Here is a 13,599-nt window from a genome sequence, read left to right as displayed (position 1 = left end):
GCAGCAGAAAATGGTATAACAGGTGTAGGATTCGTTATGAATAGGAAGGTAGGGCAGAGGGTGTGTTACTGTGAACAGTTCAGTGACCGGGTTGTTCTAATCAGAATCGACAGCAGACCAACACCAACAACAATAGTTCAGGTATACGTACCGATGTCGCAAGCTGAAGCTGAACAGATAGAGAAAGTGTATGAGGATATTGAAAGGGTAATGCAGTATGTAAAGGGGGACGAAAATCTAATAGTCATAGGCGACTGGAATGCAGTTGTAGGGGATGGAGTAGAAGAAGAGGTTACAGGAGAATATGGGCTTGGGACAAGGAATGAAAGAGGAGAAAGACTAATTGAGTTCTGTAACAAGTTTCAGTTAGTAATAGCGAATACCCTGTTCAAGAATCACATTAGGAGGAGGTATACTTGGAAAAGGCCGGGAGATACGGGAAGAATTCAATTACATTACATCATGGTCAGACAGAGATTCCGAAATCAGATACTGGATTGTAAGGCATACCCAGGAGCAGATATGGACTCAGATCACAATATAGTAGTGATGATGAGTAGGCTGAAGTTCAAGACATTAGTCAGGAAGAATCAATACGAAAAGAAGTGGGATATGGAAGTTCTAAGGAATGACGAGATACTTTTGAAGTTCTCTAACTCTATAGATACAGCAATAAGGAATAGCGCATTAGGCAGCACAGTTGAAGAGGAATGGACATCTCTAAAAAGGGCCATCACAGAAGTTGGGAAGGAAAACATAGGTACAAAGAAGGTAGCTGCAAAAAAGCCATGGGTAACAGAAGAAATACTTCAGTTGATTGATGAAAGGAGGAAGTACAAACATGTTCCGGGAAAATTAGGAATACAGAAATACAAGTCGCTGAGGAATGAAATAAATAGGAAGTGCAGGGAAGCTAAGACGAAATGGCTGCAGGAAAAATGTGAAGACATCAAAAAAGATATGATTGTAGGAAGGACAAACTCAGCATACAGGAAAGTCAAAACAACCTTTGGTGACATTAAAAGCAACGGTGGTAACATTAAGAGTGCAATGGGAATTCCACTGTTAAATGCAGAGGAGAGAGCAGATAGGTGGAAAGAATACATTGAAAGCCTCTATGAGGGTGCAGATTTGTCTGATGTGATAGAAGAAGAAACAGGAGTCGATTTAGAAGAGATAGGGGATCCAGTATTAGAATCGGAATTTAAAAGAGCTTTAGAGGACTCACGGTCAAATAAGGCAGAAGGGATAGATAACATTCCATCAGAATTTCTAAAATCATTAGGGGAAGTGGCAACAAAACGACTATTCACGTTGGTGTGTAGAATATATGAGTCTGGCGACATACCATCTGACTTTCGGAAAAGCATCACCCACACAATTCCGAAGACGGCAAGAGCTGACAAGTGCGAGAATTATCGCACAATCAGCTTAACAGCCCATGCATCGAAGCTGCTTACAAGAATAATATACAGAAGAATGGAAAAGAAAATTGAGAATGTGCTAGGTGACGATCAGTTTGGCTTTAGGAAAAGTAAAGGCACGAGAAAGGCAATTCTGACGTTACGGCTAATAATGGAAGCAAGCTTAAAGAAAAATCAAGACACGTTCATAGGATTTGTCGACCTGGAAAAAGCGTTCGACAATATAAAATGGTGCAAGCTGTTCGAGAGTCTGAAAAAAGTAGGGGTAAGCTATAGGGAGAGATGGGTCATATACAATATGTACAACAACCAAGAGCGAATAATAAGAGAGGACAATCAAGAACGAAGTGCTCGTATTAAGAAAGGTATAAGACAAGGCTGTAGCCTTTCGCCCCTACTCTTCAATCTGTACATCGAGGAAGCAATGATGGAAATAAAAGAAAGGTTCAGGAGTGGAATTAAAATACAAGGTGAAAGGATATCAATGATACGATTCGCTGATGACATTGCTATCCTGAGTGAAAGTGAAGAAGAATTAAATGATCTGCTGAACGGAATGAACAGTCTAATGAGTACACAGTATGGTTTGAGAGTAAATCGAAGAAAGACGAAGGTAATGAGAAGTAGTAGAAACTTAACATCAGGATTGATGGTCACGAAGTCAATGAAGTTAAGGAATTCTGCTACCTAGGCAGTAAAATAACCAATGACGGACGGAGCAAGGAGGACATCAAAAGCAGACTTGCTATGGCAAAAAAAAGCATTTTTGGCCAAGAGAAGTCTACTAATATCAAATACCGGCCTTAATTTGAGGAATAAATTTCTGAGGATGTACGTCTGGAGTACAGCATTGTATGGTAGTGAAACATGGACTGTGGGAAAACCGGAACGGAAGAGAATCGAAGCATTTGAGATGTGGTGCTATAGACAAATGTTGAAAATTAGGTGGACTGATAAGGTAAGGAATAAGGAGGTTCTACGCAGAATCGGAGAGGAAAGGAATATGTGGAAAACACTGATAAGGGGAAGGGACAGTATGATAGGACATCTGCTAAGACATGAGGGAATGGCTTCCATAGTACTAGAGGGAGCTGTAGAGGGCAAAAACTGTAGAGGAAGACAGAGATTGGAATACGTCAAGCAAATAATTGAGGATGTAGGTTGCAAGTGCTACTCTGAGATGAAGAGGTTAGCACAGGAAAGGAATTCATGGCGGGCCGCATCAAACCAGTCAGTAGACTGATGACAAAAAAAAAAAAAAATAGTTCGGAGTTGGCAACCGACGATTTCGCGCGCATCATACCAATAAGCTGCAATGGTATAAAATTGGAACAGAAGAAACATAGATTCCAGATTTGCACATTATACAGATAGAGGCCAATCTTCAAATGCGTTACTCACATGTATCAAGGAAACTGAAACTGTTTTAAAGGAGTTGTATCACTAAACAATTAGGAGAGAAAAATGATATTTCAAAAACGTATTGAGCAATTTAGGTCTTTTTAGATAATATTATATGAATAGAATTATTAGCATTAGTAAAGAATCGTTCATTTCGTTATTATTTAACTTATCAACATCAGATAATACACCATGACACAGCACGACCTTCCTCACATCGTTAGTGCCACAATAGCAAGATTTTGATGATAGCGCCGTGGGAAAAAAGAGGTTTATCGATACGAAATGTTCCGACTTGTTCTGACATGCCTCGGGAAGAACAGCTTAAGATGTGTGTACTGTACTTCCCTCGGCCACTTTGTTTTGTGGGTGACCAGGAAACGCTTTTGCTTTGTCGACTAACATATTGACATAGACATAAGAAGAAAATGATTTATGCCTGTTGTGTTGTATTTTACACACAATTCTAAGAAAGAAAAATTGCCAAAATATTTCAGTTCTAAAATAATTATTAATTCAATCAAATCACCATACATTTTATATGATCTTCAGTTCGGTCACAATTCCCATGAGAAAAGAGAATACATATTATGCCTATGCAAATCATTGCAACATCTCCATTCAAGCCAGGAAAACAATTTGTATGTCTTATAATTTTCTAAATACAAGATATTAATTTAAAAAATTCTTCAACACATGCATTTATTACCTAAAATGGCCAATACAGGCATTTGCATGGAAACTCGAGCTATACTCATTACATAGATAGTTTCAAATACGGCACTTATTTGTATCAAGCTAAGGGCAATTAAAAAATCATAAACTTTACACTGTAAATATTTTATTGTAGACTTATACGATTTGCAAACACATTTGGTAATAATAAAAAAAATAATAAATCGATGTCATTTCTGCAAGGACTTTCAATTCTGGACTGAACAGGAACAAGTGCTTAATGTAAATTACTAGCAATATTGAGTTCGATTTTGCATTTAGTTTTCATAGCTACAGCTACTGAAAACGCCCTTTCGCACAAATAAGTGCTTGTAAATGATAAGTATAATTGCAGTGCTTGCTTTGCTATGCTGGGGTAATCTTTCAGATATTTTATCCAAAATAAAGGCTTACCCATCTTCTCATAGTCATATTTAGCCGCAGAATCGTTTTTAATTTCCAAAGCTTGTTCTAGCAGTGTTTCTGACAGCACATCTACACACTGGTGCCCAAAATTAAAGCAACAAATCGCTATTTCCCCGTCCTGTATATGATTTATGATATAATCATGCAAACTCTCAACATATGCCTGTACAATTGTGTTCTGTACTGAAGATGGCATTGCAGTCAATGGCAACCACGCCAACGATGACGCCAGAGCACTTATCAAAACGGCGATGTTTGCCAGGTAGTCTCACATCCACAATCGCTGTGTACTCAATCACAAATGAAGCAGAAAGATGGAGGGCCACGTGAAGAACGAAAGCAGGACATGGAGGCCTGCTATATATGTACCTTCACAGAAGGGAACGTTTAGTGTGGAGTCGTCAACAGTGGACCAAAGTTGGACATCTTTCCCTCAACATGAGATGACATCATTCACAGCATGCCCCGTCTTTTTCAGGCCCGTATTGGTGACAGAGGTGGTCACATCCCATACTGAGCACATTAATCAGTTGTGCAAATGTGTGTGCAAATCCATTAAGTTGAAAAAACACACGCAACGATCTGTCTGCGCAGACATCGGCGCAGATGTCTGTACATGCAAAAGATCGCTGCAAATGTGGTGTATTCACACGACACAAACCCCAATCTACTACTCACCCGCCATCTGTCAGTGTAGAAAAGAAATATCAGTGGCAAGCGACTACGCTCCCCGTAAACGTCAAAAATTTAATTCAGTTATTTTGCAATATAGAAATGGAGGAAGTTCTGTTGTGGTCTGTGTTCGCAACTTGTGTTGAAAAAAACATTCAGACCAACTGCAGGAAACAGAGAAAGCGGTCAAAATGATGTAGACAGTGGCTGCTAAAGCGAAAGCAGTTTTCTCACGTACATTTACTGCGAGAGTTGCAGGGCGAAACTGTTTTGTTTTACATTATCTTCTGTTCCATTTCCTGGCACATTGACACCCCAATTTCATCTTCAATTGTACTCCTGCTTGGTCTTGGCGTTTCTTCATCACTAAGAAAGCCAAGCAGATCAAAATACCATAACGTTGGCTGGTACACTTGATCTACTCTTACACCAGATATTCTAGATTTCTGAACTTTGGATAACTCTTTTCGGCAAACAGTTCACTGACAGACTTAATTTACTTGACTTGCCTTCATGAACTCATCCTTCAGGACAGCGGAAATAACTTCACATGTGTTGGGCATTATTTTACTCAACCCTTGTTTCGATATTGCAGCTGAAAATTCCAAATCCTTGTAGCTCCTTCCTATAGCTAGGACTCTTAATGTTACCGCCAGCCGTTCATGAGGAGAAATAGCCCTTCTCATAGAAGTATTTTTTTCTCATAATATGAGGGGTTACAAGCTTTAAGAGATAATTGTAAGTTTCGAGATCCATCCGCAAATCATTTCCCCAGTTCGCAACGAATTACCGTTTCTCTGTTTGCCGAGGCGTCAATTGCCCGCAATTTTGCAATTACAGCATTGTATGCTGCTGTCTTTTTGTCTCGGTCACTATATTCCACGAACACGGGTGGTTCCTATATATTTCAATGAATTCACTTACAAACTCTCGAGAACACTGACGAGTGTCAGCCATTTCAATGCCCTGTGCGCACAAATACAAACACTAGACTGAGCAAACAGCCGTTTCGCGCCAGATTCGCGGCGATCTCCTGTGCACGCGCTCCAACTTGTCTGCGTAGATGCGGTTTGAACCCACAGGTTTGAGAGGTTTCGCTCAAACCTCGAACTCCAACTTCCAGATTTGCACACACCTCAGGTTTTTGCAAATCTTCTGTCCACACGCAACGGGCAGATGTGATGTGCGCAGACAGACCGTTGCGTGTGGACGGGCCGTAACATTTTTGTCTACTATTATGCATATTGCAGTTGTTTATGTTGTGTATTCTTTACACTGTTTCTACTTTACTAATCACCTTTTTATACTGTTTTGAGCCAAAATGAATGTAATCTTGCAAAATTTCCGTTTGTTCCTTTTAATTTTGGACACAAGGGTATGCAATGTGAAAAATATCTGTTGCCAGTCTGTAAATGTTACTATCACATGAGCTAGGAAAGTAGCACTTTAATTCATTAGTAAGATGCTGCAGATGATTTGATATTTTATCTTAGTATCCGTCTTCTTCAAGACCTGCTTCTCCCAGGATTCCAAACAATATGGGAAAGCAGGTTACAATTTTACATTCCCAAAGTAGCAGTTTATCAGTATACGCAGTGATAGCATCCCAGTGATAAATTATGTTCGAGTCTCCACCTTGCAATTTAAAATTCAGTGAGTTCAATGAATCGAAAATACCTGACACGTAATTCAACACAACAGTCTAACACTGTGGTCAACACAACTTGGCTTTCGGAGTTCCATACACAATTCAGTTTTGTTTTGAATTTCCAAAAATCGAATCACTTCAAGTTCAAATAATTTAACTAACACATTTTCTTTTGAGAGCCAGCGTACTTCCGTATGAAATAGCAGTCTTTTATGTTCTGTTCCCAAATCTTCACAAATGGCAGTAAAAAGACGGGTATTTAAAGCACACTTTTTAAAAAAATATATGATTCCCAATTTTTATGCTTAATTTTAAGACGTCGTTGACTTTATTTGGAAGCGTTTTAGCCGCCAAGGCTTGACGGTGTATAACACAGTGAATTGAAGTAACATTGGGAATTTTGGGATTATTTTCTCTGACCATCTGCATGAATCGTGACCGAGCTACAAGCACTGACAAAGGCGCCGTCTCCGAATACGCCAATCAGCCTTTGCCATGACAATTCGTATTTGCAAAAGAATTCAGATCTCACTGCCATTATATGAATTGCTTTTGAAGAAGTACTTAGCTCTGTCGAAAATTTATGATTTACACATAAATTTTTAAGTACAGCTACTTTATTGCATTTAAACATACAAAAGCTGATGGGGAAGGTCATTCATTCAGTCTTGCCAAGGTTGTGGATGCTGATAACCTGTGTACTCATAATTATCTGTAAAGAAAAAGAACCGAACTTTAACAGAAAACAATGGTACTATGAACTCAACACATTTTAAAGTATGAAATCTAGAAGTAATTAAAATTAATTATAACATCAAATAATATGAAGGTAAACACACACAATTCTGTTCAAAGGCAATTACTTGCATTTAATTTCATGTTTTCAGCAACAAAATAAATTTTCTGAGAATTATGATGTCCTGCGTGAGTTACACGTTTATTATAAGTTGTATGAGAGAGAAAAGTAACATCCATACTGCTCAGATAGAAGGAAGTCAGTGGTACTAATAGAAACATGTAGAAAAACAATATGCACTGCATGAGTTGCAACCATGTTTCTTTTTTCAAGCCTACCAAATTGCAATTCATTGATTATTCCCCAAATTCATAAAATATTTCGTACAGAAGTTTAAAAATATATTGGGTAACTACAAATTCCCATCTCAAAGTATTGCAACTAAAGAATTCACAGAATAAAGGTTAGCTATGCAACACTACTACATGGATTAATTCATCAACAAAGGTAATTCACAAGTATCTATCTGAGAAATATAGGCACCTAATACCTTACTGTATGCCATATATAAAACAAGAGAGATAATCTGTAGACATGTGGCAGACTCTGGGGGAACCACAGCAGATATGCTATTGAGCATATACCTGTTATTGAAAGACTGACAACTGCAGAAGCTTTTTGAGCATGATATGCCTTTTCCATTTTATTTGCAATGGAAAAAAGAAATTTTAAGTATAAATGGTAATAGCTACAATGAGCTTTTACAGGACCTTTTGAGAAACAGGTACTGGCATTGGAAAAAAATAAAAATTTGATTAGCTTTGGATGGCTCAGAGGATGTGAGATTAGCTGTGGAAAAGCATCTGTAGGATAATCAGGAAAGAGAGACAAAGTGATAATGAAGGAAGTACTTCACCAATATTTTTACAAAATGGTAATGTCTACAGCAATGACTTCAGCAGTTTACAAGCAGGAAAGCCTAGTTCCTCTACAGAAAAATCATGGAAATTTACTTCTGACAGTTCATATTGCAAAGGAAAGATAAGCACGCTATGGAAAAGAAAGCAAAATAAATAAAAGTAGCCTACAGGTAGTTACCAAAACATAAATGAACAATTAAACAAAAGATGTTTTCACCAGAAACTGTCGCTCAATGCTCTGGTGAGTTGCAACCTGTTGTCATACAAATATTTATGTCATCCTGGGTTCTTAATCACTGAATTTGTTATGGATGTTCTTAGGTCTAACAAAAACCCTTGATGTCAACATAAATACAAAATACACTGTAAAAAATAAAAATATTAGTGAAATTACAGTGACTACATGATTAATGTTTCAGTGCCTAAATCTGGTGATGTGCGCACAGAATACAGAAAAGAAGAAATCATTGAAGAACTTTCGTATTTACAAAATATCATAAAATTATATTAGGTCATGAAATAAGTGATTCTGAGAAAGAAAACTGTGCTAGCTTGATAGTAGATGAAAACATGCAAAATTAACACATTGCCTGGAAATAGCACGGATTACTTTGCAGTCTAAAAGTGAAGTTAAACAAATCAGCCAACAAAAAGATAAGATAGCACCAAATGTAGTTTAGGCATGTGTATGTTCCAAAAATAAATGCATAAATAATGAGCAAAACGGTTGCTGTAGCACGAATGTTGGCATCTATTGAGAGAATGTGTGTGTGCGAGGTGTTATACACTGAAGTGCCAAAGACACTGTTATAGGCATGCATATTCAAATACAACAATATTAGGAAGGTAAAGTTGCCACTCACCATATAGCAGAGATACTGAGTAGCAGATAGGCACAACAAAAAGACTGTAAGGCCTTTGCCAAAAATAGATCACACACACACACACACACACACACACACACACACACAACAACCACACACACACACACAGCTCATACCCCTGTAATAAACCTAAATGCTTGACCTGTCCCAAACATCCTCCCACCACTGCTTACTCCAGTCTGGGCACAAACATCACCTATGCCATAAAAAGCACGGCTGCCTGTGAAACCAGTCATGTGATCTGCAAGCTAAGCTGCAACCACTGTGCTACATTCTATGCAGGCATGACGACCAATAAGCTGTCTGTCCACTTGAAGGGCCATTGCTAAACTGTGGCCAAGAAACAAGTGGACCACCCGGTTGCTGAAGATGCTGCCAAACATGACAATCTTCATTTCAATGGCTGCTTCACAGCCTGTGCCACATGGACCTTCTCAACAACACCAGCTTTTCTGAACTGTGCATATGGGAACTTTCCCAGCAATATTCTACATTCCTGTAACCCTCCTAGCCTCACTCTTTGTTAGTCATTGTCCTCCCCATTCTCACTCCAGCAATATACAGCCCTCATTCCACCATCGCACCCAGTCTTTTTATTTCTCTTCTCCCCCCCCCAGTCCTCTCCTCCCCTCTCCTCTGCCCTCGTCTAACCTCCTGACTGCACATAACTGCCCTATCATCTCAGCACTTATTCACTCTGCACTCCCCAGAGCACTGCACTGTTTGCCACCCCTACCCTACTATCCCTTCCCATCCCCACACCAGCCTCCTCCTTACTCCCACCCAGTCACCACTCCCATCTTGCACTGGTGGTGCTGCTCGCAGTGTGGCTGCAGTTGGCTGAGACTGCAGTCATGTTTGTTTGTTTGTGTATGTGGCCTATTTTTGATGAAGGCCTAATGGGCTGAAAGCTTTATTTGTGACAGTCTTTTTCTTGTGCCTATCTCTGACTCAGCATCTCTGCTATATGGTGAGTAGCAACTATCTGTTTCGAATATTGTTACATTGCATCCTGGATTTTCCATCGTATTCAAATTCAGAGATATGTAAACAGGCAGGATATGGCACCGCAGTCGGCAATGGCACCGCAGTCGGCAATACCTATGTACGACAAGTGTCTGGCTCAGTTGTTAGATCAGTTACTGCTGCTACAATGGCAAATTATCAAGATTTAAGTGAGTTTGAAGATGGTGTTACATTCAGTGCACGAGTGATGAAGTGAGGATTTTCCTGTATGATCATTTCACGAGTGTACCGTGAATATCAGGAATCTGGTAAAACACGAAATCTCTGACATCACTGCAGCTGGAAAATGATCCTACAAGAATGGGACAAATGATGACTGATAGGAATTGTTAAACATGACAGAAGTGCAATCCTTCCCCGAACTGCTGCCATTTGCAGGGGTGGGCCATCAACAAGTGTCAGTGTGTGAACCATTCAAGGAAGCATCATTGATATGGGCATTTGGAGCCAAAGGCCTACTCATGTACCCTTGATTAATTTGAAAGAAAATCTGATAATCTAGGTTAAAACTGAAGGAAACAGGTCATACAGGTGGAAGTATGAGTGCTTTTAGAAGAGGTGTCAAAATATGTATATAACGAATACAAGCAATCAAACAGAAACTGCAACAATGAATCCTATAGCAATAAGGCAAAAATGTGGTAAGTTTTTCGGTTTCACATACTACAGAATTCAAGTACTGAGTGATAAAAATGTGTTAATTAACCAGTGGAAAAAACCTCAAAACAGTACTGGACCAAAGTTGTAAATAAGGTAAATAGAATATCAGTGTTACCATACAGCCATGAAAAGGGACAAGCCGGAATTATTAAAAAAAATAATCTTTTTAGATTAAAAAGGAGTAAAATGATATGCAAAAATTTATCTTAGATGCCCATGGCATGGCTTACATTTTAACAGACTGAAGAAGCAATCAATGGTCAGATGAACTACCAATATTGTTTCAGCAACAGTAACAGCAGCTCCAAAAAGGGCAGTATTGATAGCAACAATATCGACATCACAGTCAACTATCCCCCCCTGAACCATGGAGCTTGCCGTTGGTGGGGTGGCTTGCGTGCCTCACCGATACAGATAGCTGTACCGTAGGTACAACCACAACGGAGGGGTATCTGTTGAGAGGCCAGACAAATGTGTGGTTCCTGAAGAGGGGCAGCAGCCTTTTCAGTAGTTGCAAGGGCAACAGTCTGGATGATTGACTGATCTGGCCTTGTAACAATAACCAAAACGGCCTTGCTGTGTTGGTACTGTGAACGGCTGGAAGCAAGGGGAAACTACGGCCGTAATTTTTCCCGAAGGCATGCAGCTTTACTGTATGATTAAATGATGATGGCGTCCTCTTGGGTAAAATATTCCGGAGGTAAAATAGTCCCCCATTCGGATCTCCGGGCGGGGACTACTCAAGAGGATGTCGTTATCAGCAGAAAGAAAACTGGCGTTCTACGGATCGGAGTGTGGAATGTCAGATCCCTTAATCGGGCAGGTATGTTAGAAATATTTAAAAAGGGAAATGGATAGGTTAACGTTAGATATAGTGGGAATTAGTGAAGTTCAGTGGCAGGAGGAACAAGACTTTTGGTCAGGTGAATACAGGGTTATAAACACAAAATCAAATAGTGGTAATGCAGGAGTAGGTTTAATAATGAATAAAAAAATAGGAGTGCAGGTAAGCTACTACAAACAGCATAGTGAACATATTATAGTGGCCAAGATAGGTACGAAGCCCATGCCTACCACAGTTGTACAAGTTTATATGCCAACTAGCTCTGCAGATGACGAAGAAATTGAAGAAATGTATGATGAGAAAAAAGAAAGTATTCAGGTAGTGAAGGGAGATGAAAATTTAATAGTTATGGGTGACTGGAATTCGACAGTAGGAAAAGGGAGAGAAGGAAACATAGTAGGTGAATATGGATTGGGGCTAAGAAATGAAAGAGGAAGCCATCTGTTAGAATTTTGCACAGAGCATAACTTAATCATAGCTAACACTTGATTCAAGAATCATAAAAGAAGGTTGTATACATGGAAGAATCCTGGAGATACTAACAGGTATCAGATAGATTATATAATGGTAAGACAGAGATTTAGGAACCAGGTTTTAAATTGTAAGACATTTCCAGGGACAGATGTGGACTCTGACTACAATCTATTGGTTATGACCTATAGATTAAAACTGAAGAAACTGCAAAAATGTGGGAATGTAAGGAGATGGGACCTGGACAAACTGAAAGAACCAGTAGTTATACAGAGTTTCAGGGAGAGCATAAGGGAACAATTGACAGGAATGGGGGAAAGAAATACAGTAGAAGAAGAATGGGTAGCTCTGAGGGATGAAGTAGTGAAGGCAGCAGAGGATCAAGTAGGTAAAAAGACGAGGGATAGTAGAAATCCTTGGGTAACACAATAAATATTGAATTTAATTGATGAAAGGAGAAAATATAAAAATGCAGTAAATGAAGCAGGCCAAAAGGAATATAAACGTCTCAAAAATGAGATAGACAGGAAATGCAAAATGGCTAAGCAGGGGTGGCTAGAGGACAAAAGTAAGGATGAAGAGGCTCATCTAACTAGGAGTAAGATAGATACTGCCTACAGGAAAATTAAAGAGACCTTTGGAGATAAGAGAACCACTTGTATGAACATCAAGAGCTCAGATGGAAACCCAGTTCTAAGCAAAGAAGGGAAAGCAGAAAGGTGGAAGGAGTATATAGAGGGTCTATACAAGGGTGATGTACTTGAGGACAATATTATGGAAATGGAAGAGGATGTAGATTAAGATGAAATGGGAGATACGATATTGCGTGAAGAGTTTGACAGAGCACTGAAAGACCTAAGTCGAAACAAGGCCCCAGGAGTAGACAACATTCCATTAGAACTACTGACAGCCTTGGGAGAGCCAGCCCTGACAAAACTCTACCATCGGGTGAGCAAGATGTATGAGACAGGTGAAATACCCTCAGACTTCAAGAAGAATATAATAATTCCAATCCCAAAGAAAGCAGGTGTTGACAGATTTGAAAATTACCGAACTATCAGTTTAATAAGTCACAGCTGCAAAATACTAACACGAATTCTTTACAGATGAATGGAAAAACTAGTAGAAGCTGACCTCAGGGAAGATCACTTTGGATTCCGTAGAAATACTGGAACATGTGAGGCAATACTGACCTTACGACTTATCTTAGAGGAAAGATTAAGGAAAGGCAAACCTACGTTCCTAGCATTTGTAGACTTAGAGAAAGCTTTTGACAATGTTGACTGGAATACTCTCTTTGAAATTCTGAAGGTGGTAGGGGTAAAATGCAGGGAGCGAAAGGCTATTTACAGTTTGTACAGAAACCAGATGGCAGTTATAAGAGTCGAGGGACATGAAAGAGAAGCTGTGGTTGGGAAGGGAGTGAGACAGGGTTGTAGCCTCTCCCTGATGTTATTCAATCTGTATATTGAGCAAGCAGTAAACAAAAGAAAAGAAAAATTTGGAGTAGGTATTAAAATCCATGGAGAAGAAATAAAAACTTTGAGGTTCACCTATGACATTGTAATTCTGTCAGAGACCACAAAGGACTTGGAAGAGCAGTTGAATGGAATGGACAGTGTCTTGAAAGGAGGATATAACATGAACATCAACAAAAGCAAAACAAGGATAATGGAATGTAGTCGAATTAAGTCGGGTGATGCTGAGGGAATTACATTAGGAAATGAGACACTTAAAGTAGTAAAGGAGTTTTGCTATTCGTGGAGCAAAATA

At 39.3% G+C, this 13,599-nt stretch overlaps 2 protein-coding genes across 2 annotated transcripts in view; both read right to left on the bottom strand.

Moving 5' to 3' along the window:
* Positions 1 to 6,126: 6,126 nt before the first annotated feature.
* Positions 6,127 to 6,823, bottom strand: LOC126355349 (protein FAM200B-like). Its single transcript, XM_050005645.1, has 3 exons — positions 6,706 to 6,823; positions 6,332 to 6,514; positions 6,127 to 6,272 (listed from the first exon to the last, which is right to left on the bottom strand). The coding sequence occupies exons 1-3, from the start codon at positions 6,821 to 6,823 to the stop codon at positions 6,127 to 6,129; spliced, it is 447 nt and encodes a 148-aa protein (XP_049861602.1).
* Positions 6,824 to 6,849: 26 nt separating this feature from the next.
* Positions 6,850 to 13,599, bottom strand: part of LOC126354556 (golgin subfamily A member 6-like protein 6) — an 86,658-nt gene continuing 79,908 nt past the window's right edge. Inside the window, exon 4 of the mRNA XM_050004298.1 lies at positions 6,850 to 6,997. Coding sequence (XP_049860255.1) covers positions 6,948 to 6,997 — 50 coding nt within the window. The 3' untranslated portion in view covers positions 6,850 to 6,947. The remainder of the gene's footprint in view (positions 6,998 to 13,599) is intronic.

The sequence above is a fragment of the Schistocerca gregaria genome, chromosome 3, assembly GCF_023897955.1.
Source record: "Schistocerca gregaria isolate iqSchGreg1 chromosome 3, iqSchGreg1.2, whole genome shotgun sequence".
NCBI lineage: Eukaryota > Metazoa > Arthropoda > Insecta > Orthoptera > Acrididae > Schistocerca > Schistocerca gregaria.
Note: the sequence above shows the minus strand (reverse complement) of the source record. Positions and strands in the feature narration are given on the sequence as shown.